Source organism: Cuculus canorus, chromosome 4, assembly GCF_017976375.1.
Source record: "Cuculus canorus isolate bCucCan1 chromosome 4, bCucCan1.pri, whole genome shotgun sequence".
Taxonomy (NCBI): domain Eukaryota; kingdom Metazoa; phylum Chordata; class Aves; order Cuculiformes; family Cuculidae; genus Cuculus; species Cuculus canorus.
Window position 1 is genome coordinate 7,179,118 of NC_071404.1, and position 23,553 is coordinate 7,202,670.

At 47.8% G+C, this 23,553-nt stretch overlaps 2 protein-coding genes across 7 annotated transcripts in view; one reads left to right on the forward strand and one right to left on the reverse strand.

Annotated features, from left to right (window-relative positions):
• Positions 1–486: 486 nt before the first annotated feature.
• Positions 487–19,425, forward strand: CHMP3 (charged multivesicular body protein 3). 3 transcript variants are annotated; one of them, XM_054065181.1, is made up of 6 exons: positions 487–570; positions 10,974–11,034; positions 15,117–15,296; positions 16,279–16,400; positions 17,564–17,678; positions 18,848–19,425. In XM_054065181.1, the coding sequence occupies exons 1-6, from the start codon at positions 502–504 to the stop codon at positions 18,979–18,981; spliced, it is 681 nt and encodes a 226-aa protein (XP_053921156.1). In that variant the 5' UTR covers positions 487–501; the 3' UTR covers positions 18,982–19,425. The 3 variants fall into 3 exon arrangements, with proteins under 3 accessions (XP_053921156.1, XP_053921157.1, XP_053921158.1); XM_054065182.1 differs by lacking the exon at positions 487–570 and adding an exon at positions 5,273–5,422 and having other exon boundaries at positions 18,848–19,424; XM_054065183.1 differs by lacking the exon at positions 487–570 and adding an exon at positions 7,465–10,530.
• Positions 19,426–22,673: 3,248 nt separating this feature from the next.
• Positions 22,674–23,553, reverse strand: part of KDM3A (lysine demethylase 3A) — a 38,287-nt gene continuing 37,407 nt past the window's right edge. For all 4 annotated transcript variants that reach the window (XM_054065481.1, XM_054065480.1, XM_054065482.1 and 1 more), the window contains exon 26: positions 22,674–23,519. In XM_054065481.1, coding sequence (XP_053921456.1) covers positions 23,439–23,519 — 81 coding nt within the window. In that variant the 3' untranslated portion in view covers positions 22,674–23,438. The remainder of the gene's footprint in view (positions 23,520–23,553) is intronic.

Below are 23,553 nucleotides of genomic sequence, written 5' to 3' on the forward strand. Positions count from 1 at the left end.
ACAGAAGTGGCTTGAGAAGGTAAAAATTGCCAGATTCCAACTGCTGGTATTTTGAAACGATTTCTGATTTCTTGGAGGTAGAGTGGTTGTTGGATGCCATGAAAAATTGAGTCTGTTGTTTATATTTCAATATGAAACTGTGGTTGTGGTTGTACCTGTCAGAGATAATCTGGCTGAAAATTGAGAGAGGAAAGGTTGATTGGAAAGGAAAAAACGGGGGAAGCATGAGATGATGTATAGAAGAAAAGACTAAACTAGACAGGTGGTTTCAGTTGACAGATTGTTTTATTTCTTTAGTAATTCTTGTTCATGTGGTATGAAAGAAGGATAATTAAATGAAGATGATAATAGGAAATGTAAACACTGATCCCTCTTGTAGTTACAATCCATTTCTCTGTGCCTTTACAGAGAGCTGGGAGGCTGGCGCTCACAAAGCTATCTTGCATTGTTTTATCTGTCCAGTGTTATCTACGCACTGCCCTTTTTAATAACACATGATTTATGCCTGCAGTCACCAGGTGTCTTCCTAAGAGGATATTCTCCCAGTTATCAGAAGAGCTGGTTTTAATTGTGAGTACTTTTTTCTCTTGTTTCCATTCTCCTATTCCAGTACTAAATCAAAGTGGTAGAAGGGGCATAATTTAACCAACTCTCCTGTGGTCCAGAAAGTGATTTTTGTCGCCTGTGAGGCTTGTCAGTACACACCCTTTAGCTGTCACTACGGCTGTGGCAGAGCAGTGGATAGGCATAAGGAGAGCAAGGAGCATTCCTGCTTCCAGTTTATGTGGCAGTGTGACACTTCGCGTGTAAGCACCTGGGTCTGTCTTGTTTATGGACCATCTTGAAACCTGCGCTGAACTGAGGCCTTGCCATCTGAAAGGGGGAAACGTGACTATGAACAAGTCTGTAGCTGAAGCATTGAAGTACATGAAAAAACTGCTGTATCACAGTCCACCGTTGCATTTTGCCAAACCCTGTGAGCAGGGAGTTGAAGCGACGCTGCACCCTTGGGGCACTGTGGGTACCTTTGGAGTGCAGCTGTGCTGCAGGAAGACGACCTTCTCACAGAAAGCCTGGGCTACAGTGGCTTTGTGCACAGGTTCAGCCTTGTTTGCAGACCATTGTGTGCACCTGGTTCAGATGAAGCCTTGCTTTAATGACCTCTGTTGCTCTAGCAGTCTCAATTCTTTTGGTAAATGACACAAACTGCAGATTAATTAGCAAGAGAGCCACAGAGGGCACATCCTTATGAGCAGATAATTATGACCAGTAGAGAACTGTGACTGAAGGTTTCGCCCCCGGTGTGTCCATTAGCCTGGGTTATATAAATTGTTGTGATCCAGATCCTGGTGGATGCATCTGTTTCAAAATCTACAGCAGCTGGTACAGCGTATTGGTAGTCCCAGCAGGAGAGAGAAAACGCAGTTGGATGTATTTGTTTTATGAAATGTAGCTGAAGCTTCCAAGTAGGATTGTTTTGTACGGGGTGCAGTGTCTTAGATGGGCCTTACCCAACATGTTGACAGTTTAAAATCCAGAGAAGAGAGCAGAGATTGTGCCTATAACAAGGTCAGCAGTTTTGCTGCTCGCTTGTTTTGCCTCACTGTGCTGGGTTGTGTTAGCAAAGTGTCTTGAGATAACTGAGATGCTAAACATTCCTGAAGTAGTGTTTTATTCTCTGGCATCTCGTGCCTGAAAGCTGGCAACCAACAGTAAGCAGAAAATGTCAAACGACTGATGTGAAGTTACTTATTTCATAGAATGCTTTCAGTTGGAAGAGACCTGCAGTTTAGCCTGGAGAAGAGGAGGCTGAGGGGAGACTGTATTACTGTCTACAACTACCTAAAAGGAGGTTGTGGAGAGGAGGGAGCTGGGCTCTTCTCCCAAGTGACAGAGGACAGGACAAGGGGGAATGGCCTGAAGCTCTGCCAGGGGAGGTTCAGGCTGGATATCAGGAAAAAATTCTTCACGGAAAGAGTCATCGGGCACTGGAACAGGCTGCCCAGGGAGGTGGTCACGTCACCTTCCCTGGAGGTGTTTAAGGAATGGGTGGATGAAGTGCTTAGGGACATGGTTTAAGGGAGTGTTAGGAATGGTTGGACTCGATGATCCAGTGGGTCCTTTCCAACCTGGTGATTCTATGATTCTGTGACCTTTACAGTTCATCCAGCTCACTCCTCCTGCATTGAGCAGGGACATCTTTAGGTCAGGTTGCTCAGAGCTCATCCAACCTGGTCTTGAATCTTTCCGGGGATGGGGCCTCCACTGCTTCCCTGAGCAACCTGTTACAGTTTTTCACCACCCTCATTGTAAAAAATAAAATTCTTCCTTATTTTCAGTCTAAATCTACCCTCCCTTAGTTTAAAAACTTTGTTCCTTGTCCTGTCACAACATGCACTGCTAAAAAGTCTGTCCCCATCTTTCCTGTAGGTCCCCTTTAAGTATTGAAAGGCTGCAATAAGGTCTCCCCAGAGCCTTGTCTTCTCCAGGCTGAATAAGCCTGACTCTCAGCCTGTCCTCATACGGGAGGTGCTCCAGCCCTCTGATCATCTTCATGGCCTTCCTCTGGATCCACTCCAACAGTTCCATGTCTTTCCTGTGCTGAGGACTCTGGAGCTGCATGGAGTGCTCCAGGTGGGGTCTCATCAGAGCAGAGTGGTAGAATCACCTCTCTTGACCTGCTGGACATGCTTTTTTGATGCAGCCCAGGATACGGTTGGTTTTCTGGGCTGCAAGCACACGTTGTTGGCTCATATCCAGCAATTTCACCCACCAGCACCCCCAAGTCCTTCTCCGCAGCTGAAGCCAAGGATTGCCCCAACCCAGGTAAAGGTCCTTGCACTTTTAGTGACAGCAAGGGGTGTTTCATGCTACTATTAAGAGAGAGTGGATTCAGATCATTTCTGAAGCCCTTTGCCAATCTCAGCCTCAGCGATTATTTGTTTTATTTGGCTTTCCCACTCCTGGTACCCAGTCCAAAATGAAAGCCCTCATTTCCAAAGCATATTTAGATCTGTCTTTGTTCTGCTTTAGGTTTTGGAAGGAAAAAAGACAAAGGCGAACTGTACCTTTTTGTAACTGTTATTAAAATGCCTTTCTCTGGGAATTAAATAATGAGAGTAAGTATAATTGTAAGGTATTAGAGTTAGATTGAGCTAATAGCACCTTTTCCTTCCTAAGCTTTTGCAGTCTTTCTGTGCATCGATTATTGTTTCCAGTTCTCTGTGTCACCAAGGTGTAAAGAGACAGAGTGACCTGCCAGAGCTCACCCTACAGCACTCAGGAGGGTGGCCTCAAGCTGTCCATTAATTTTGCCCAGGCTATTTGCCCTTTGCTGTGGAAAGGGTGAAGCAGGGTGGAAAGAAGGCAAACCTTGCCAGTGCAGCCTCTCCTGAAGAGCAGCTGAAGATGAGGCAGCAACATCTTCCATGCTGGTAGCTGCTTCTCTTTATCTTTGGGTCTGCTGCGGGTTTTCCCTGGGCTGCGAGGGATATGAATAAAGATATGAGGTATAGTTTCAGTCACGCCTTGCACGACTAGGTTTTATAAATACTCTCACTGTGCTTCCCTGCCACGTGCGTGATGGGGCGAGGGCAGACAGTGACGTAACCCGCTCTGCCATCTGCTTTTACTGCTCCTAACTGCAACAGCCCACCATAAGCTCCTGCCCGTACCCTGTGTGATGCCACCATCCTGAAGTCAGAGAAGATGCCCAGGCGGTACAGGCACCAGGGCCAAATCCTGTTAACTCCTCCATTCCTGCTTTCTGCTGGGTGTCCATCAAACATCCACCAGCGTGGGGCTGTGAGGGGCTGTGTGAAGTGCTGTGAGAGGCACCGTGGGGCTCTGTTTGGCTACGTGAAGCAGTGCAAGGGGCTCTATGGGACCACGGGGCTCTAAGGGGCCATGTGAAGTGGTGCCAGAGGCTTTGTGGGGCTCTGAGGCTGTGTGAAGAGGTATCAGGGGTCCATAGGGCCATGTGAAGTGGTGTAAGGGGCTCTAAGAGGCTGCATGAAGCAGTCTGAGGGGCTCTGTGGGGCTATGGGGCTCCATGGAGCTATGTGAAATGGTGCCAGAGGCTCTATGGGGCTGCGTGAAGCAGTGCGAGGGGCTCGATGCAGCTATGGGGCCATGTAAAGTGGTGCCAGAGGCTCTGTGGGGCTCTAGGGCTGTGTGGGGATGCGTGAAATGGTGCCAGAGGCTTTGTGGAGCTGTGAAGCTGTGTGGGGGCCATGTGAGGGGCTCTGTGGGAACACGTGAAGGAGTGTGAGGGGCTTTATGGGACTGTGGGGCTGTGTGAAGCAGTGTGAGTGGCTCTATGTAGTCATGGGACTGCATGAAGTGGTGCCAGAGGCTCTATGAGGCTGTGTGAAGAGATGTCAGGGGGTCTATGGGGCCATGTGAAGCAGTGTAAGGGGCTGTGTGGGGCCATGTGAAGCAGTGTGAAGGGCTTTATGGGACTGTGGCACTACATGAAGCAGTGCAAGGGATTCTGTGGGGCTCTATGGGACCATATGAAGTGGTTCGAGGGGCTCTGTGGGGCTGCATGTCTCTATGGGGCCACGTGAAGCAGTGCAAGGGGCTCTGTGTGGCTCTATGGGGCTGTGTGAAACAATGCAAGGCAGTCTATGGGGCTGTGTGAAGCAGTGTGAGGTGCTCTGGGGGGCCATGTGAAGCAGTGCAAAGGGCTCTGTGAGGCTGTGCCAAGGGGTACAAGGGGCTGTATGGCTCTATGGGGCCACGTGAAGCAGTGCAAATGGAGCTGTAGGGGTTCCATGGGGCTGTGTGAAGTCCTGAGGGGCTCTGTGGGGCCGCGTGAAGCAGTGCAAGGGGCTCTGTGGGGCTGTGTGAAGCAGTGAGTGGGCTCTATGCTGCCATGGGGCTCTATGGGGCTGTGTGAAGTGGTACGAAGGGCTCTGTGGGGGTGTGTGAAGAGGTGTCAAGGGGTCTATGGGGCCACGCGAAGCCGAGTAAGGAGCTCTGAGGGGCTGCGTGAAGTAGTGTGAGGGACTCTATGCCGCCATGGGGCTCTATGGCCCCCCGTGAAGCGGTGCAAGACGCTCTGCAAGGCTCTACGGGCCCGCGCTGCCCCACCACCCCGCGGCCCCGTCCCTGCCCCTTCCGCATGGGCAGCACTGGGCGCTCAAGGGGGCGTGACCGTAGATACTAAGGGGCGGGGCAATAACGTAATGGGGCGGGGCCTTGCCTGTCACAGGGCGGGGCCTGGGCACTGCCTCTGCGCACGCGCAGTGAGGTCCGAACCACCCCTGCAGGTGGGCAGGGCCCAGAACCCGGATGCGTCCGGATACCGGAAGGGCTCATAGCCCGGAAGCGGCCGGAACCCGGAAGCGCCGGGCGGCGTGAGGCGGCGGCTGCCATGGGGCTCTTCGGGAAGACCCCCGAGAAGCCGCCCAAGGAGCTGGTGAGGCCCCGGCGTCATCGTCGCCTCGTGCGGAGGCCGGGAGGTGCCCGGGGGCCGGGCGGGGCCTGGTGGGGGCAGCACGGTGGCGGGGGCCCGGCCGGCGTTGAGTAGGGACGGCGGCCCGCGACACCCCGCGCCCTGTTACCTCATTTCTCCTGAAGGGCAGCAGCCTCTCAACGCGCTCGTTCGGCCGTTGAAGCGCTCCCGCGTCCCGGGGTGCGCAGGGAGTCGGGGGCTGGTTCTCGGGGCCGCAGGAGCAGCAGGCAGAGGAGTGGTGCCTCAGGTTGGGGTGATCTGGCGAGGCTTGGTCAGCGGCTCTGAGGGTTCCTTGCTGTTAGCTGTGTTCCGTCGCTTCTGTCTTTGTTAGGGGCTTGTAGCTCCTGTTGCAAAAACAGTCTTAAAAGTACGAATAGCTGAAACTTTTGGAGTTGGGGTTGGCTTGAGTCAGCACGCATACTGTGTAAACCTTGCTTCTACCCACAGGTTCCTAATGTCTGAGTGAAATCAAATAGAATAATCAATGTACTGATTGACTTCACTATTACCTTTCCTAATTGTAACAATTTTACTGCTGGTGTGTGTCCAGAGAAGGGAAGAGAAGCTGGTGAAGAGCCTAGAGCACAAGGTTATGAGGATCAGCTGAGGGAACTGGAGAACAGGAGGCTGGAGGGAAACATCATTGCTCTCTACAACCATCTGAAAAGAGATTGTAGCGAGGCAGGTGTTGGTCTCTTCTCCCAAATAACAAGTGGTGGGATGAGGGGAAATAGCCACAAGTTGCACTGGAGAAGTTTAGATTGGATATCAGGAAAAATTTATTTACTGAAAGAGTGGTGAAGCATTTGAATAGGCTGACCACAGCAGTGGTGGAGTCTCCATCCCTAGAGGGGTTCAAAACACCTGGGGACATGGCTTAGTAGACACAGTAGTGTTGTGCTGATGGTTGGACTTGATGATTTTAGAGTTTTTTTCCAGCCTTCATGACTCTATGATTCTAAATCGCTATTAATGTGCTAATAAAAAGCATCTGGTATTTGAAGGGAGGAAAGATCAAATACACTAGAGGTACTGAAAAAGCAGCAGGCAGCAGGTGACAGGTGCTGCAGCAGAAGGCTTAGAAGAGCTGCAATGTCACAAATATTCCCTGCCCCTTTGTAGGAACCAGGTTCCAGGGAGCACGCTGTAGTCATTGCTTGCTGGGTGATAGCACTATGGAAGGAATATACTTCTGATAGCATACTTTCCCCTCCTCCTCTCCCTATGTCAGTGCACCACACAGGCTGGTTATAGTTTTAAATTCGTGAGCTGTGTTAGAAGATATCACAGAGAAATGGGGTTCGGAGACTGCTATGTTTGGTGGTGGGATAAGACAACAGGAAGATGTTTAACCCGTATGATGTGGTTGCACTGATAAGTTCTTCTTGTTTCATGTCTGATGACTGCTCTTTCCCCTTCCATAACTGACAAGCTTGCCATGTTTTGTTATAACACCGTGTGCCTGTGGGTCATCTTGGAGCTGTTTGCAGAAAAGCCTGTAAAGGCACTAGAAAACGAGCATGCCTGAGCCACAGGAAGAAAATACTTTGGTCACCTTTCTGTTGTGGGCATGTCCTTGAGTTTCAGGCTGGCATGATAACTTCACAGGCCCTAACAGCAATGTTGAGAAACCTGTGAACAGTGAGGAATTCCTTTCCTCTGTATGGTACTGCGCAGCTTTAGAAAGAAGAAGTTATCTCTGCTTAGGAGATGATGAGGGAACAGCACCACTTACCTTGCATCTGCCAGTGGCCGCGCATGGATCGTGTCCCTGCGCAGGGATAGAGGGAGCAATCCGAGCACCACAAGAGGTGGCTGATGATGAAGAGGTTGGGATTTTTGTGATGGCAGTGAGTCACCCTGGGTTTGTTTGTACGCTCGCTTTCTGTCTACAGGAAAGAACTTACTGGCTGACTGCCTAAAGCCAGGGATCTACTGTATGTGTAACGCCTGGATTGTTTGAGCTAAAAAGGTGGGTTTCCTCCAGTGCAGTCAAAGTGGTTTGTTTCAGCTTAGTGTTTTGCTGGCTGACTCTCTGGTTGATGCTGTGTTGTGAGAACGATGGGGTGTTTTTGTCAGAACTGGGAGTAGAATAGCTTCATCAGCATAAAGGTGTGCTTGGGGTAATTAGCCTTGATTAGTTTACCCAAAGTGCTTAAGCCCTCAGCGTTGCTGCCTCTGCGCTGCATTGTGCTGTGGTTTGTAGCCATATCCCTGGTGTCCTGCCTGAGGTCAGCAATGCAACTTCTTCACTGGAATGATGTGGTTGTCTTGATGGAAGTCCATGGTGTTTCCTCCTCCTTTTATACACAGAACTGCTGATGAGTGTTGGGAAGACCAGGGAATGCACAAGCAGCCAGTCCTGCCTATAAGAGAACAGTCATGTGAAGCAGCTTATTCCTGGGCAGTGATGAGCTCTCGGAGAGTTTTTTAGTGTCAGAGTTAGCAGGGATTGATGACAATGTGTGGCCAGTCGTGGTTTAATGATGTCATGTGCTGGATTGAGCGTCACAGAAACTGAATCTATGAATCCTGCTGCAGTCGTTTGAGAGTTGCAGATTGTGCTTGTACATGAAGGCTTAATGCATGCTGGTTTGTCCTAGAATGCAAGTTGTGGAGCAAACCTCTGGAAGATGTTAGATTTGAGACAGTACAGTTGTCCAGCCAGAGTTCAGTCATGCTTTACCTCAGCCTCTTCCGTTGGCTTTTCTCCCTCTGGTGTAGGTGTACTCAAATGAGGGACCTTCTTAGACTTATATCAGGGCAAGGAATGAAACTACATGACATTTTTTGCTCTGTTCTGAGGACCAAGAGGGGAGACTGCAGCTGGTCCTGCAAGGGGGTTTGGATTTTTTTCCTGTAATAAAACAGGATTCAGCTAAATGTACAGGAGCTTTCTGAAACCCCTTCAGAACTTCTGCACACCCATAACATGTATACATAGAGTTCTGCAGGGCTTCTGGGTTTGTTCTTTTTTCAGCAGATTTTGTACTTGAGCAGTTGCTCAGGGATGGTGGTGGTTGTCTCTGGTGGTTCTCTGTGGTCAAGATGTGGTCTTGTTCATCACATTTCTGTTGGGACCAGTGAAAGTCTAAGAATCCATCTTGCTGGGCTGAGCTTGTGCACTGAAGAACACTCTTTTTGCAGTTCTGTTATAAAGCTTATTTAGGTAGACAGGACTTTTTAGTTGAATAAACATTTGCATAAAAATCAAGGTGATTTTTGTATTAAACTGTTCATGCAGCCAACTAGACTGGAGTGACCTGTGCACGGGCAGGTGCGGTGTGCAAGCAGATCTGTGAACTGGGCATCATCTTAATACTTAAATATACTTAAAATGCTTAAGTGTGTATTAGATACTGTGCAAATCTGTGCTGCTGATACTAAAAGCAGCATCAGAGATCCACAAGGATTTCACACACTGCTCCTGTGCTAGTATTCTCTTCCAATTCTTGATTCTGGTGGTTTACAGCCCCTCTTTGCTTCTCTCTTTACCCCAAGTGCTTCCAATTGTCCATTGAATGTCTAGCCGCTGCTGCCTGCCTAATGTCTCCCTTCCCCCCGAGAGGTGATCGGAGCAAGTGGTGCTCCTCATCAGCTTCTTGTGCTGGAGCAGCCAAGAGTTCTGGAACTGGGAGAGCTTGGTAGGTCCTAGGAACATAGAGGGGGTGGCAGTGTTTGAACCCCACCAAAGGCAGGGAGAGAGAAGCTGGAGGGCAGAGCTGCCGTGTAGAGGGACCTCAGCAAGCAGGAGGAACAGGCCGACAGGAACCTCATGATCACAGAATGGTTTGGGTTGAAAAGATCTAAAAGATCATATAGTTCCAAAACACCTCCCACTGGATCACGTTGCTTAAAGAGAAAGACCTTATTGCTCTCTACAACTACCTGAAAGGAGGTTGTAGAGAGGAGGGTGCTGGCCTCTTCTCCCAAGTGACAGGTGATAGGACAAGGGGCAGTGGCCTCAAGCTCTGCCAGGGGAGGTTCAGACTGGATATCAGGAAAACATTTTTCACAGAAAGGGTCATGGGGCACTGGCAGAGGCTGCCCAGGGAGGGGGTTGAGTCACCATCCCTGGAGGCATTTAAAAGACAGGTAGACAAGGTGCTCAGGGACATGGCTTAGTGGCAGATAGAAATAGTTGGACTCGATCCAAGAGGTCTTTTCCAACCTGGTGATTCTATGAAAGCCCCATCCAACCTGGCCTTGAACACCTCCAGGCAGGGGGCAGCCACAACTTCTCTGGGCAACCTGTGCCAGTGCCTCATCACTCACACAGTAAAAATGTTTTTCCTAATACTTAATTAAATTTTCCTTCTTTCAGTTTAAAACCATTCCCCCTTGTCCTATCCCTGCATTTCCTGATAAAGAGCCCCTCCCCAGCTTTGTTGTAGCCCCCTTGCAGTACTAGAAGGCTGCTCTCAGGTCTCCCTTAGCCTTCCCTTCTCTAAGCTGATGTTGAATGATGCAAGGTTGTGCACATGGGAGAACAATCCCCGCAGACAGGGAAGTGCATCCTGGCCTTGGCTGTGCAGCAGCTCTGCAGGAAAGGACCTGGGCTTCCCATGGATAATAAGCGTGAGTTAGCAGGGCATCTTAGTAGCAATGAGAACAAACTGGGCTGCATTAGCAAGTTGTAATCATCATGTTGAGGCAAAGGGTTGTTCAATTACTCTGCTACATTTGGCATTAATGAGGCCACACCTGCAAAACAGTGTCTCAGCTTGGGCAGCCGGTGCAAACTGGAGAGTGTACAGTGTACAGAAGGCCACCAAGATGGTAAAGGATTGGAGCCCACAACACAGGAAGAGAAGTTGAAGGAATTGGGCTCATTTTAGCTTGGAGAAGGGAATGTGAAGACGCAAGGGCCTTTCACTGTCTTTAAAGGTGTTGTAATGAGGACAGAGCCAGGTACTTTTCAGATGTGCCAAGTGACAGGAAAGGGGCTAGAGCTCCATGTGGCTGGAAAAGAATTTTGAATTGGACACAAGGAAAGGTCTCACCGCAGGAGTGACTGAGTGCTGGAATAGATGCCTAGAGCAGCTGGGAAGCCTCTCCGCTCAAAACTCAGCGTGAGTATCAAAACTCAGCGGTCGAGGCCCCGAGCAACTTGTCTCAACCCTGAACTTGGTCCTGCTTTGAATTGGAGGTTGGCTTGGAGTCCTCCTAGGATTCCTCCTGACTGAAACGGATGGTAGCACTCTTGGTGCTGTCATCCTATGCCAAAGTTTCTACCTTATGCCGAAATCCTCTGCGGTAAGTTCCCAGCATCGTTGTGACATGGGAAGTTAGCCAGACAGTGACTGTCTCTGCTTCACAAATTGTGTCCTCCATAACCCTTTGTCTGCAGTGGGTTTTTTAATTTAAATAAGGAGTTATTTAAACATCACTCACAGCCTAAAGCTCGTGCATTTTTAAGTGCTTCTTTTGATATCAAATGGTTGAGCTACATGAAAGTGTAGAAGCATAGTTTTAAAGTTGGAATTTCGACTAACTCTCACTTTCTCTTTTTAAGGTCAATGAATGGTCCTTGAAGATAAGGAAAGAAATGAGAGTGATTGATAGACAGATCAGAGGTTTGTACTTATGTCTCATTTTCTGTTTTTAATTTCTCTGTTTGCCTTCAAGGTTTTTTTTTTTTTGCTTTAATTGGGGGAGGCTGCAGAATTTAATACCCGGAGATACTTTATCTCATCTGGAATGAAGGAAGATGAATGTGATCCTGGGACCAGACTCAATCTCTATTACAAATCATGTCAGTATGAAATTATCCAAGTAAAATTTTCAGAAGAACCTGAATATTGTAAGCTTCCAGTAAGATATGCTCTTAAATCCCATTTGATGAGATGAATTAGACTTATTTTCATGAACTTCAGCCATGTTGATTTAATGAATAGCATCAATGTGGTCTGTAATTCCACATGTAGAAAGTTCCATGGATATCAGCTGTCACAAGGTGCAAATGCTAAGGCAAAGTAACTTGTTGTCAGCTTGGGAAAACGGGAAACAGGAGAGAGGAGAAAAATAAAAAAAGGCTTTTCTTAGTGTGTGTTTTGCTATTAAATTATGGATATTACACTTGAAGAGGTCTTGAAAAGCAGAGAAGTTGCTTATTTTTACAGTCCTGCCGGTCCAGTTACTTGTTCTTTGTTCTACCTTCTCAGAATTCGAAAATAGATTTAGGGCAGATTCTGTGTTCCCCTTTCTGCCTTCTACGCTGCCCTCTGGATTGGTCCATGGGTTGTGTTGGTAAAGGGTATTTTGTGTCAGCCTCTGGTTATTGGGCACATGCCTGTTTGATTGACTCCAGGAGTACTTTTTCCCTTCCCCTTTACTCCCAGAGAGCTGGCAGGGTTCTCCCACTCTTAGATGCGTACAAGTTGTTTGGAGAGGGATGCTTGTGCAGTACAAAGTCTCTTTGTCCTCATCTGTGGAATGAAGACATGGCTTATGCCTCTTCCAGGAAAACTAATGTACAGTGACGTTCATGCTTATGAATTGTTTTGCATTCTCCAACTTTGTGTGGCTGTATCGGGCACAGAACAACCGAAACGTGGCTGATCTTATTAGCAAAGTATAGTTTAGGGGCTGCATTAATATGCCATAATACTTCTAATGGCCTAGATAGGTACTGGGTTATGTGGTAGTCTGGTATTTTGACATAGATGTAAATGTGGTTATTGTAACAGCTCTAAACATGTCTGTGTATGTACTTCAGAGTGTTACATTCAAAGAAATACAGTTCAGCATGTAAGAAATCAGACTAACCACCAACTGTCTGCTCCTCTGGTAATTGCCATTAAAATGAAATACAGAATATCTTTGTGATGCCCATATTGTGCTCAGATTTCCCATCTTGCCAAGTGTCAGCTGTGGACGTACTGGCTCTGCTGGACGCTTGGCAGGCTGGCAGGCTGCTGCTGGGAGGCCACAGCCACCTGCCACTAAAGGACTTTTTTCCGAACTTACCCTTTGTAGTTGGATTCTGCCGTGCTTTTATCGTTTCAGTTGAGACCTATGCAGGAAACAACCGTAAGCTTTGAGTGAGGATGCTGAGCTGGGCCCTGCTTTCCTGGAGAAGGCTGTGCTGGATATGTTTTGATACACCAACACTTGGATCCACCTGGGATGAACCAAGTGGGCTTGGATCACTTGAACACTTGGCTTGCCCAGCTAGCGCAGTTACTAATATAGCAACACGCTGTTTCAAACCATCTGTTGTTGGACTCCGCTGCTGCAGTGATTTCTGTTTGGTGTAGGTTGTTTTTGAGGGCTTGGAAAGTTCGAAGAAATGGAAGGTGTCCTTGTGACTTCAGAATTGAATTTTTTGAGATAGAGTATCTTTGTGCTTCACCGAGCTTGCAGTCCCTCTCACTGGTGTGTTGGACTGCTTTGTGCCTCTGCTGCAGAGGGACTGGTGTAGTGATCGTGGCTCACTAGTGGTGCGTAGCTGGCATTGACCTTCAGAGGTGGAGTTGGCCATTTGTGCATGTTTGTGCCACTGATCTCGTGTTCAGCAGTTCGTCATGCAAGAGGAAGCATTCACTCAGTTATGGGTCCACCCAACACTACTTTAGATGTAGTAACACCATGCTTGTGATTCGTTTTAGCCTGACAAGTGAAATTCATAATTCCTCAGTACTGTTGAAGTCCTCCCAGTGTTTTTCCATTTCCTGCTGTACTACTGCTGCTTCTTACCTGTTCTGATAGCTGGGAGCCAGCTCATTCCCGTCTCTGACGTACAAATGTCTTCAACCTTGTGATGTTTCTGTAAGTTACAGTGTGGAAGCAGCAGGGAGTGTGTGTTGCTGATTACAAGCCTAGAGATTTCTGCCAGTCCCTTAGAATAAAGACACCATTGAATGACATTGAGAGAGTGATTCATCTTGAGTACACAGTTCACTGACTCCCACGTGAGAAGCTGTGCAGAGTCTCCGAGTTGGCTCATGCCAAAAAGTGGCATCAATGCCTTTGTTTTATAAAAGGGCAGCTTCTGATTCTTGCCTGCATGTAACTTCTGCCTCATACAGATCAAGAAGACTTGGACAAAACCAAATTCTAACTTTTGCTAGAAGAGCTTGTTCTTGTGGTCACTTCCTTCAGCCCTTTGCAGGATTTCTTTGTCTGAGTTCTGTATTTACGTTAGGATAATTGTTTTAGGGACTCTTAGATCCACAGTTCATCAGTGGCTAATTTGTTGCCGAGTCTGGAAAAGGAACGGGGCTATTATAGGTCCTGCTTGTTCCTGCGTTTCTTCTTCTGAGCTTTTTGAGATACCTGGCTGCTGTACTCAGCCAATGTTATATGACAAGTGGGACATATTGACAGTCACGTCAGATATGCTGGAGAAACCTGCGTTATTTAAGGCAGCCTGTTTAGTGGATAATATTTCAAATCCAGCTGTTTGGTCCTCACTCAGTACAGGCTCCATTCCATATTGCTGCTCTTATAAAAAGCTGCTGAGTGAAGCGTGATGCAAGCAGAGTTGAAACAGCCTGTTTTAGGTTACATCTGATGATTTACCAGCATACTAGTTTTTGCTGATAAATTATCCATAACTTTGGCATCAACCAGCTTGTAATTTGAATGTGTCTCTTTATAGGAACACCTAATGCACGTATGTTTAACATATGAGCAGTAGAAACTCATGGTGTTAACAAATCTTTAAGTACAAGTATGGGCTTGGTTGGGGCTCAGTAAGTTGTGCCTGATAGGGAGGAGTAATTAATTCTGTCTGCAAGGATGAGGAATCCAGTAATTAACAAACCCATGGTTCTGAGTAACTCTTGAAGTTGTGAAGGCACTGTTATGAATTCAGTATATGAGTGGCTACGCTTTTGTTCTTTCTTTTTTTTTTTTTTTTTTTTTTCCCCAAGAGGCAGTGTGTACTGTAACTTTCAAGCCTTTGTGAGGTCAGCTTTTTACAGTGTTTCTGGATGTATTTTTTCCTGAAAAACACAACTCGGGGATTTAGAAACAGTGAGGACAGTTTTGCCCATGACAGCCTTCAAATTCGCTTGAAGGTGGGCATGTGGGTTAAGCTTTGTATGTAGCCAGATAGGTATTTTTGCTAGTAAAAGGCTAGTCTATCTTCTGAGACTGTGAGTGTTAAACTCCTCGTGTTCTTCCCTGGTGAACTGGGGCTGTCTGGTGATGAACATGGAGGAGATAATCTTTCTGGCAGGCACTCCATACAGGAACTTTAAACTGTTATATTTGCGCATACGTGTGTGTATGCGCGCGCGCGCACACACACATATTCATATCAAGGCAGTTTAATTGTCAGGAATTTATTCTGAAGTTGTAAGTCAAGTTACCATCTTGGAATGCTTTGTTCTTACTGGACTGCTTTTGATTCTTCAGAATTTGTATTACCTTGGCTTCATGCAGTGATATTCCTGGACAGTCCTTTATAGTACCCTTAACTGCAAAGGACTTTACAGAGCTGGTTGTTTAGTAACAAGAATTTTCCTACTAATAGCTAGATGAATTAATTAGCTAACGTGTAAATCAGCCTAGAGCAAGGTCTTTGAGTAACAGAGAGAGTCTCAAATCAAGCAGAAATTATTCCTTTTATTGAAAATACATCTCAGTAAAGTGTTTCTCTTCCAAATCCTCAGCAGCTTGTCACTCTTTGCTCTGTTTTTCTGTACTCCAGATATCCAGAGAGAAGAGGAGAAGGTGAAGCGGTCAATAAAGGATGCTGCCAAAAAGGGTCAGAAGGATGTGTGTGTAATCTTGGCGAAGGAACTGATCCGCTCTCGAAGGGCCGTAAGCAAACTCTACGCATCCAAAGCTCACATGAACTCTGTTCTCATGGGGATGAAGAACCAGCTTGGTAAGAACAAGTGAGCGCCTCACCTTTAGAGGTGAGATCTGGGTTTCCATTTTCAGAATACCAGCAGAGCTTGAATTTGGAAGCACTCTTGCTTTTGTGAAAGGCAGCTGATTGCAGTGGCCTTCAGGACCCTGGCAAATTCCTCCCGTAGCAGGCCCAGAGGTGTGATGCTGCTGCAGTACCACATCCCCGCATCCAGCCCGCTGCATGCCTATTCCCAGTAGGCACACGCAGCCTCTCACGCTCACAGCGGTGCCTTTACCAGCAGCCATGCTAACATACGCTGCTTTCACAAACGTGAATAACACTGACATCCTGGTCTTCCTCTTCAGCTGATGAGGACTGAGGTCCACAAGTGGAACGGCTGTATGTACACGCACTCAGTGTGTGGGTTGTTCCAGTAGCTGCTGTCAGATGCTCTGTCTCAGCTGGCCGGCTGGCTGGTCACTGGCCCCAGATCATCCAGTTCCAACCGCCTGCCATGGGCAGGGACACCTCCCACGGCATCAGGTTGCTCAGAGCCTCTTCCAGCCTGGCCTTGAACACCTGCAGGGATGGGGCAGCCATGACTCCTCTGAGCAACCTGTCTCAGGGCCTCATCACCTTCACAGGACAAGATTTCTTTCTAATCTAAATCTTCCCTCTTTCATCTTAAAACTGTTCCACCTCATCCTATCCCAGCACTCCGTGATAAATAGCCTCTCCTCAGCTTTTCTGTAGCCCCCTCTTAGTATGGAAGGCTGCTAGGAGGTCTCCCCAGAGCTTTCTCTTCTCTAGGCCAAACAACCACAACTCTCTCAGCCTGTCAGAAACTCTCTTTACATTGGAAGAGACCTCAGCCTGAAGCAGAACTTCCTTCCAGTAACTGGGGACTCATTTTTAGTATGTGTTTCTAAACATTTTGAATGTGTGCCTAATATCACTGTGTCCTTGTGGAGCAGTGCATGGATTGTTCAAGCTTTTCTATGCTTCTCCTCCACAGCTGTCCTGAGAGTAGCAGGTTCATTGCAGAAGAGCACAGAAGTCATGAAAGCTATGCAAAATCTGGTGAAAATCCCTGAAATCCAAGCAACGATGAGGGAGTTGTCCAAAGAGATGATGAAGGTAAGATGTGTAACAAATAAGACATGGGTGAGGTGGTCATTAGTATGCAGTGCAACCGCTTAGGTGGTGCCGTTGTCAGAGGGCTTGGGTGAGCTTTGATGGACAGAAATTAAAGTAGCATGTGTATAGCTGGGGACTTCCTAGGAAATTACTCTTTTTGGGGAAGCCCTGACTCAGTGATACTTGCAACAACTTTGGTGTAAAGCTTGAAGGTTAAACAAGCTGATGTGGTTGGAGATGGATGGAGGAAGATCGATCCCTGTACAGAGTGGCTGTGGCTCAGTTGTCCTCATCCCAAAGCCTGAGGGAGGCAGAGGCTGGAAGCAGTGTGACTGCCTGTATCCCCGCCCTTCTCTCTGTTCTGGGGGAGACTGAATGTCCTGCTCTGTCTGTTCTGACTGAATGTCCTGCTTCCCAGGATAAAAATGTTCCTTAAGAAAGACCCACCGCAGCCTGTTGTGATGTGGGAAGCTGGAAGTCTAACCTTAGGCAGGATGGCAATTGTGACACTGGGTTTGAAACATCTAGCTTAGCGTCTGTATCTGATAAAAGGGCTTTGATTTTGAAGTTCATTAATTATTGTGGTTGTTTTCTTTTTAGCTACTAAAAGTGCTTTACCTCCCCCACCCCTCCTTACCGCTCTGTTTGGGTCAAATCGACCTATTAATAATTTTACCATTGTGCACCAGCACAGTTTGGCCATAGCTGGGCTGCAGGTCCTGCAGTGGGATATTTTCAAACACAGAGAGCGAAAAGGAGAGCTGTGACAAACACTGATTTTGCAGTGTGTTATACAGCTTATGCTTCATGCAGGAAGCGTGTGAAGTACAGCTGTGAACCTGGAGCAGGTGGGGTTGTCGGTATTCAGATGTGCACCAACAAGGAACAATAGCTCAAGGGTTTCACAGGGAGAGCACCCGTATTTCATCCTCAATTTTCTTACTGCTTTTCCTGTGCACCAGGTGTATGGATACATGCTTTAACTGTAGGCAGGAATGTTGGCCAGCCCTCAGGCAACAGGATAGCCTCCATCCGGGACGCTTGAGCTGAGAGCAAACCGTTATTAAATGCTTGGACAGGCATAACCTGATCTCAGAGTAGGAAGTGTGACCTCTTACTCTGCTGTGTCCAAGGCCATCACTTACTGCCTTGTTTTCTGCTAGGCTGGTATCATAGAGGAAATGCTGGAGGACACCTTTGAAAGCCTGGAGGATCAAGAGGAAATGGAAGAGGAAGCAGAGATGGAGATTGACAAAATCCTGTTTGAAATTACAGCTGGTGAGTTTGGGGGTGTTTTCTGGGAGCAGAGCCTTGCCTCGCTCTGTTTAATCACACACAGCAATTCAAATCTCTGTCTGTTCTGACTTCCCTGCCTTCTCCCTGTGGTGTTTTTGCCTTTGCTGAGGGGCACAGGGTGCTCTGACAAACTGCTTCCTCAGGGAGCGCTGGCTGAGGCGGCCAGTGCGGTTCAGCATGGCACGAACATGCTCCAGCTGATGTCTGTGCAGTCCTGTAACTGAGGTCTTAACGGATCAGTGTTTGGATCCTCTTAAGGAGGTAAAATCAGTGTGACTGACTGGATACACTGTTATTAGTGAAGCTAGTAGATTGGCTCAGCTGCTGCCTTGAGACTGAGGCTGTGTTGAGATTCCTTACTGTAAAATGCTGTCTGTGTCTTAGAATCATTGAGGTTAGAAAAGACCTCTAAGATTATCAAGTCCAATTGCCAGCCCACACCACTGTGCCTTCTAAACCATGTCCCTAACTGCCATGTCTACACACGTGCCCAGGTGGCACATGTAGTGCCAAAGGCTAATGGTATCTTGGCCTGTATCAGAAACAGTGTGGCCAGAAGGACCAGGGAAGTGATTCTGCCTCTGTACCCTGCACTGGTGAGGCTGCACCTCGAATCCTGTGCTCAGTTTGGGCCGCTCGCTACAAGGAGGACATTGAGGGGCTGGAGTGTGTCCAGAGAAGGGAAACGGAACTGGTGAAGGGGCTGGAGAACAAGCATTATGAGGAGCGGCTGAGGGAACTGGGTGGGGTTGTTTAGCCTAGAGAAGAGGAGGCTGAAGGAGGACCTTATCACTGTCTACAACTGCCTGAAAGGAGGTTGTAGAGCGGTGGGTGTTGGTCTGTTCTCCCAAGTGATAGGAGGAAAGGAAGTAGCCTCAAGTTGCTTCGGGGGGGGTCAGATTGGACATTAAGAAAAATTTCTTCACTGAAAGGGTGTCATCAAGCACTGGCAGAGGCTGTGCAGGGAGGTGGTTTGAGTCCCCATTAACAGATGGGTAAGTGCTTAGGGATCTGGTTTAGTAGTGGACAGGTACAGTTGGGCTTGATGATCTCAAAGATCTTTTCTAACCTAGTGATTCTGTGATTCTAAAAGCAGCTATTTATTAAATGAAAATCTAACACAGACTAATGGGCCTGTTTGTTGTTTGCAGGAGCCTTGGGTAAAGCACCAAGTAAAGTCACAGATGATCTTCCAGAGCCGGAACCCATGGGAGCAGCTGCTGCTGTTGATGAGGAGGAAGACATCGAGGCGATGCAGTCGCGGTTAGCTACACTCCGTAGCTGAGGATGGACCCAAGGTGTACAGTTTGCCTTTCTCTTTTTTGTTTTTTTGAGATGGGATATTCTATCCTACCTTCAAAATGCAAAACTTAATATGTGAGAGTGCTTTATTTAATATATATATATATATATGTATATTTTCTTCCCGAGGAGTGTATTCTCCAAGAAACGACTGTGGTTGATTGATACACTTCTTGGGGAGTGTAGTCTGTAGAGACCGTCTTGCCCTTTCCTGTCTGATCCATCTGCCCTGTGAGAGGCTCTGGTTCAGTGGCAATGGTTGTGTCACATAATGTCTTTTTACATATAAAGTCCTGAAACCCATTCTTGGCTTCAAGAACAGTCTCTCCCTAAAGGCACTTAACCTGCTACCAACAACTACCACTTCAGATCTTTGTTTTTCTGAATCACTACAGATTTTATTAAAGCTGCTTTTACCAGTTGCTTCTGTGCATCAGTTCAGTTTGCATCACTTCAGACTCCTCCCACAGACAACATCCACCTCCAACAGCTCCCTCAGGGGTTTGCACAATCTTTTTTTTTTCCTCTTTAGCACACTCAGAGCCTTCACTCTGCCGTTAAAGAAAAGCTCCCTCTCACAGCAGCTGTTACCTACTTGCCCTGGTCTGGCTGTGCCTGGGCAGAGCCTTATTTACAGAAAGCACGTGCAGGCTGCCCGGCATTCCTTGAGCTGGGAGCTGTGCCGCAGGCCGGAGCTGCTGTTCTGCTCCATGTGGTGAGGCAGCAGCCTGCCTTGTGCTGCCAGGAGAGCGTGGGTGGCCAGAGCGGGGTTCCAGACCAGCATGAGCCCTGCTTTTTTATCCTGACCACCTCCAGAAGCCTTTTTTCCTCACCGCAAGACTTGTGTGAGTAACCATACTCCAATGTATGAAGGGGCTGGAGAACAAGTCTTACAAGGAGCAGCTGAGGGAACAGGGGTTGTTCAGCCTGGAGAAGAGGAGGCTGAGGGGAGACCTTATCGCTCTCTACAGTTGCCTGAAAGGAGGTTGTAGAGAGGTGGGTGTTGGTATCTTCTCCCAGGTGACAGGAGGAGAGGAAGTGGCCTCAAGGTGCACCAGAGGAGGTTCACATTGGACATTAGGAAAAATTTCTTCACTGAAAGGGTTCTCAGACCCTGGCAGAGACCATGCAGGAAGGTGGTGGAGTCCCCATCCCTGGAGGTGCTTAAAAGATGGGCAGATGAAGTGCTTAGGGATCTGGCTTAGTAGTGGACAGGTATGGCTGGACTTGATGATCTCAAAGGTCTTTTCCAGGTGCAGGAAAAGCACTTTGGAGCAGGTGCTGTGAAAGGCATGTTGCCATTTGTCAGCTGGCAGAGGCAGGAGTGTGATGGTGTCACCACATGATGGTGTTGGCATGGGTTCCCTGCACCTTGGGGCAGCGGCCAGCAGAGCCGAGGGAGGCCTTGTGCAGACAGCGAGGACCACAACTGACCCCAGAGCTGATCCAGTAATGAAACTTGTTGGTCTTTCAGGATTTATAGAACCTCAGCCTGGTGCCCCCGGCTCTGAGAACAGCTGAGCCCCTCAGCTGCTCTACAGAGGCTGTTGTTACTCTTTCTGCTCCCTGGCAAATCCAGCCAAAGCCCAGTGTTGTTTTACAGGCTGGCAGCCGCGGGCCAGAGCTTTTAATCCGGCTCTGTGCCAAAACAGGGGTTAGTGCAGAGACCCTGATCTGTTCTTCCTCATCCCCGGTGCTGTCCCCTTGCTGTCACACAATCAGAGCAGAGCCACCTGCTGGGCAGAGGCACAGCCCTGGAGACAAAGGGGAAGAGGAGGCACCTTGAGGAAAAACTCCAGGCAAAACTACTATTGAGCCTCACAAAAGGCAGCTCACAGGGCGTGTCCACAGCAGCTGGTGCCTGAACACAGCAATGCTATGAGAGCCTCACAGGCAAAAGGAAGAGTTTCTGATCTTAAAGACTTAGCAAAACTCAGGCCTATGAACAATTGTATTGCAAGAGCAAAGGTGGAAGGACAGATGAGGCAGACACAGCTGGATGGTCTCCAACAGTTTCCAGTTCTGGCCATAAAGAGCAAGGAGGGGCCAAGCACTGCTCCCTGTCCTACCAGCTGGCAGCACAGTAACCCAGAGGCTTCAGGGCTGTGCGCTCCTTAGGAGAGCGGGGCGGTTTGGGCTTTCCAACCCCACCCCAGATGTAACCAGAACAGGCAAATGGGACAATTTGTCTTAAAAATCCAGAGAGGACAGAGCAGAAAGAAAAAGAAGCAGCTGAAGAGCGGGTAGGATCAGGTGGATAACAGCTGAAATGAAACCTGACTGAACAGCAGCACAGGGAGGAAGAGTTCAAATTCCAGCATCAACCACGGGGCTCTTCCGCACATGTGTCTGTGCCTGAGTGCATTCAAGACCAGCGTGGCTCATCTTACAGCCTGGGAGGTGAGGTACCCCAGTGCCAGCTCCCCACAAACACTCCAACTGGCTCTGGGAAGAGCAATGAGATGGCTTTATTTCGTTTTCACACTTGATACCACAAGAAAGAACGTTCAGCTGAAGCGCTTCCTTTCAGGACACTTCACTGGTTGAAGCATGAAAAGCCAAATCGAGGATTTAGGTCTCTGCCTTCCAACTAACACCAGCTGAAGCGGTAAGAAAGCAGCACGTGCATCCACTGCCGGAGGGTGCAGCAGGCAGAGCCAGCAGGAAACTCCCATTGAATGCAGTGGAGATGTGCGCTGCGCAGGAGCTAAGCCAGCAGCACAAGGCCAGTAAAGCGAAACAGTTCCCCAGAGGAGAACGCAGCAGCGCTTGCTCTGCCCTCAGCTCCTCACCCAGCGTTACAGACCTGGAGCTGTTAGGGTTCACGGTAAGATCCGCAGCTCTGACATGCAGCAGAGCCTTTCCTGGAGCAGCCAGGGGCACGTGGGGGCTGGGACAGGTAAGAAACACACAGCCACTGCTTCTATATTTTGTTTTGCTGCTTGAGTTGCTCTGGCCGCCTGCTTTAGTCTCACTGTTAAGAGGAAGGAAGCACACGTACCTGTTCACGGCAGACAAACCTTTTCCTATCCCCATTCAATGTACCTGAAGAGACTCCCACTCCCTGCAAGTCACTGCAGGCTACTGGCTCTGCTCCAGCTGCAGAGGGATGGATAACAGAGATATTCTCTGAAAAAAACACCATGACTGAAGGGTTTGTGCTGATCAGTGGTAGCAGGTGAAGGGCTACTGGGAAGGGAATGTGCAGAGTCTGTCCGTTTGTTACAGTTCAGGAAAGTGCCTCATGGCTCATCAGGACATTCCCCTCGTGCCTGGCTCTTCCCAATAGCCACACCATGCATTTCAGTGCATTTCTGAAGAACAGAATGGTTCATTTGATCCTGTTCAAGAAGGTGCGCTGCTCCACTTGCAACCCCTGTCCCCAAGTTTCATGACATTCATAGTCTCTCTGTTAGCGATGCGGGAGCCATTCAAAGGCAGGCGGATGAGGCTGAGTAGTGGGCAGGTAGGGTTGGACTTGATGATCTCGGAGGTCTTTTCCAACTAAACAATTCTACGATTCTGTGATTTGAGGCTGAAGCTGCAGAGCTTCTTTGGCACAGCCCACAGCACTGGCTGAGAATCAGGAGTAGAGCAAAACTGTCCTTTAGGTAACCAAAAGAGCTGTAACAAGCTCTGTCACTAAATCCAATGCCTTCAGACACTTGAAAAGCCAGTAGGAACAGTGTACAACACACAATTTTCTTTTGCATTTTGAAGCACCGCATCAAATAATTACATTTTAAAGGGGCAAGTGAAGAAGGCAGGCAAGGGACAATATCTGAAATAGAAGAATTTTATGTAGACCATTCAGTGTTAAAAACCAGAGAATCAAACATCAGTTCAAATTGAAGAGCAGTTTCAAACAGGAGACATTTGATTAAAAGTTTCTTTTAACATTTAGAAATTTAAATACATTTACCTAGAGACAGGGGTTAACCCTCCTCCTGTTACTATACAATAGCTTAAAGCTACTTTTAAATGCTAGTTCTATGTTAATGTGAAATTCCAGAACTGCATTCTTATTTTATTAAACTGGTGACTCCCTACTTCCTCCCACCCCAAAATAAATTTAAAAAAAAAAAAATCGGAGCTTTACAAGGTCTTGGATAATATTTCTCCAATGCGTAATTTGGAACAGTTTCCGACAGTTCGATAGGAGGTATTTTGTACAGTCTGGAGAGCAACTCCGTATAGAGTTCTATTGCAGCTGAGCATTCACAGTATGCCACAGTCCATACATATTACTACATATACATATCAGGTTTGTAAACATTGGAAGAGTACACAGAACAAGGTACCACGATCCTCTGGTACTGCCGAAAGGAAGATGAGGTAACATTCATTCATATAATCTCAAAGTCCACAGAGGTCCTGATTGAGGAGTTAAAACAGCTGCCAGCGCTTCTGTTTCATAGTGTGTGGTTAAGGCGTTCTGCTTCATGGTCTGCTAAGGCTGGATTCGTTTGCTCTCAGTATCCCAACCGCATCTTTAACAGCGTGGTATATGACATTCTTCACCTAGGAGGAAAGAAAAGGCCTTTAGTTTTAGAAG

Bases quoted from the DNA above. Each gene is read 5' to 3' on its own strand.
- CHMP3 (XM_054065181.1), top strand. From the start codon at position 502: ATGCCTGCAGTCACCAGGTGTCTTCCTAAGAGGATATTCTCCCAGTTA. The intron at 16,401-17,563 runs GTAAGATGTGTA...GTTTTCTGCTAG, and splicing joins TGTCCAAAGAGATGATGAAG to GCTGGTATCATAGAGGAAAT. The intron at 17,679-18,847 runs GTGAGTTTGGGG...TGTTGTTTGCAG, and splicing joins CCTGTTTGAAATTACAGCTG to GAGCCTTGGGTAAAGCACCA.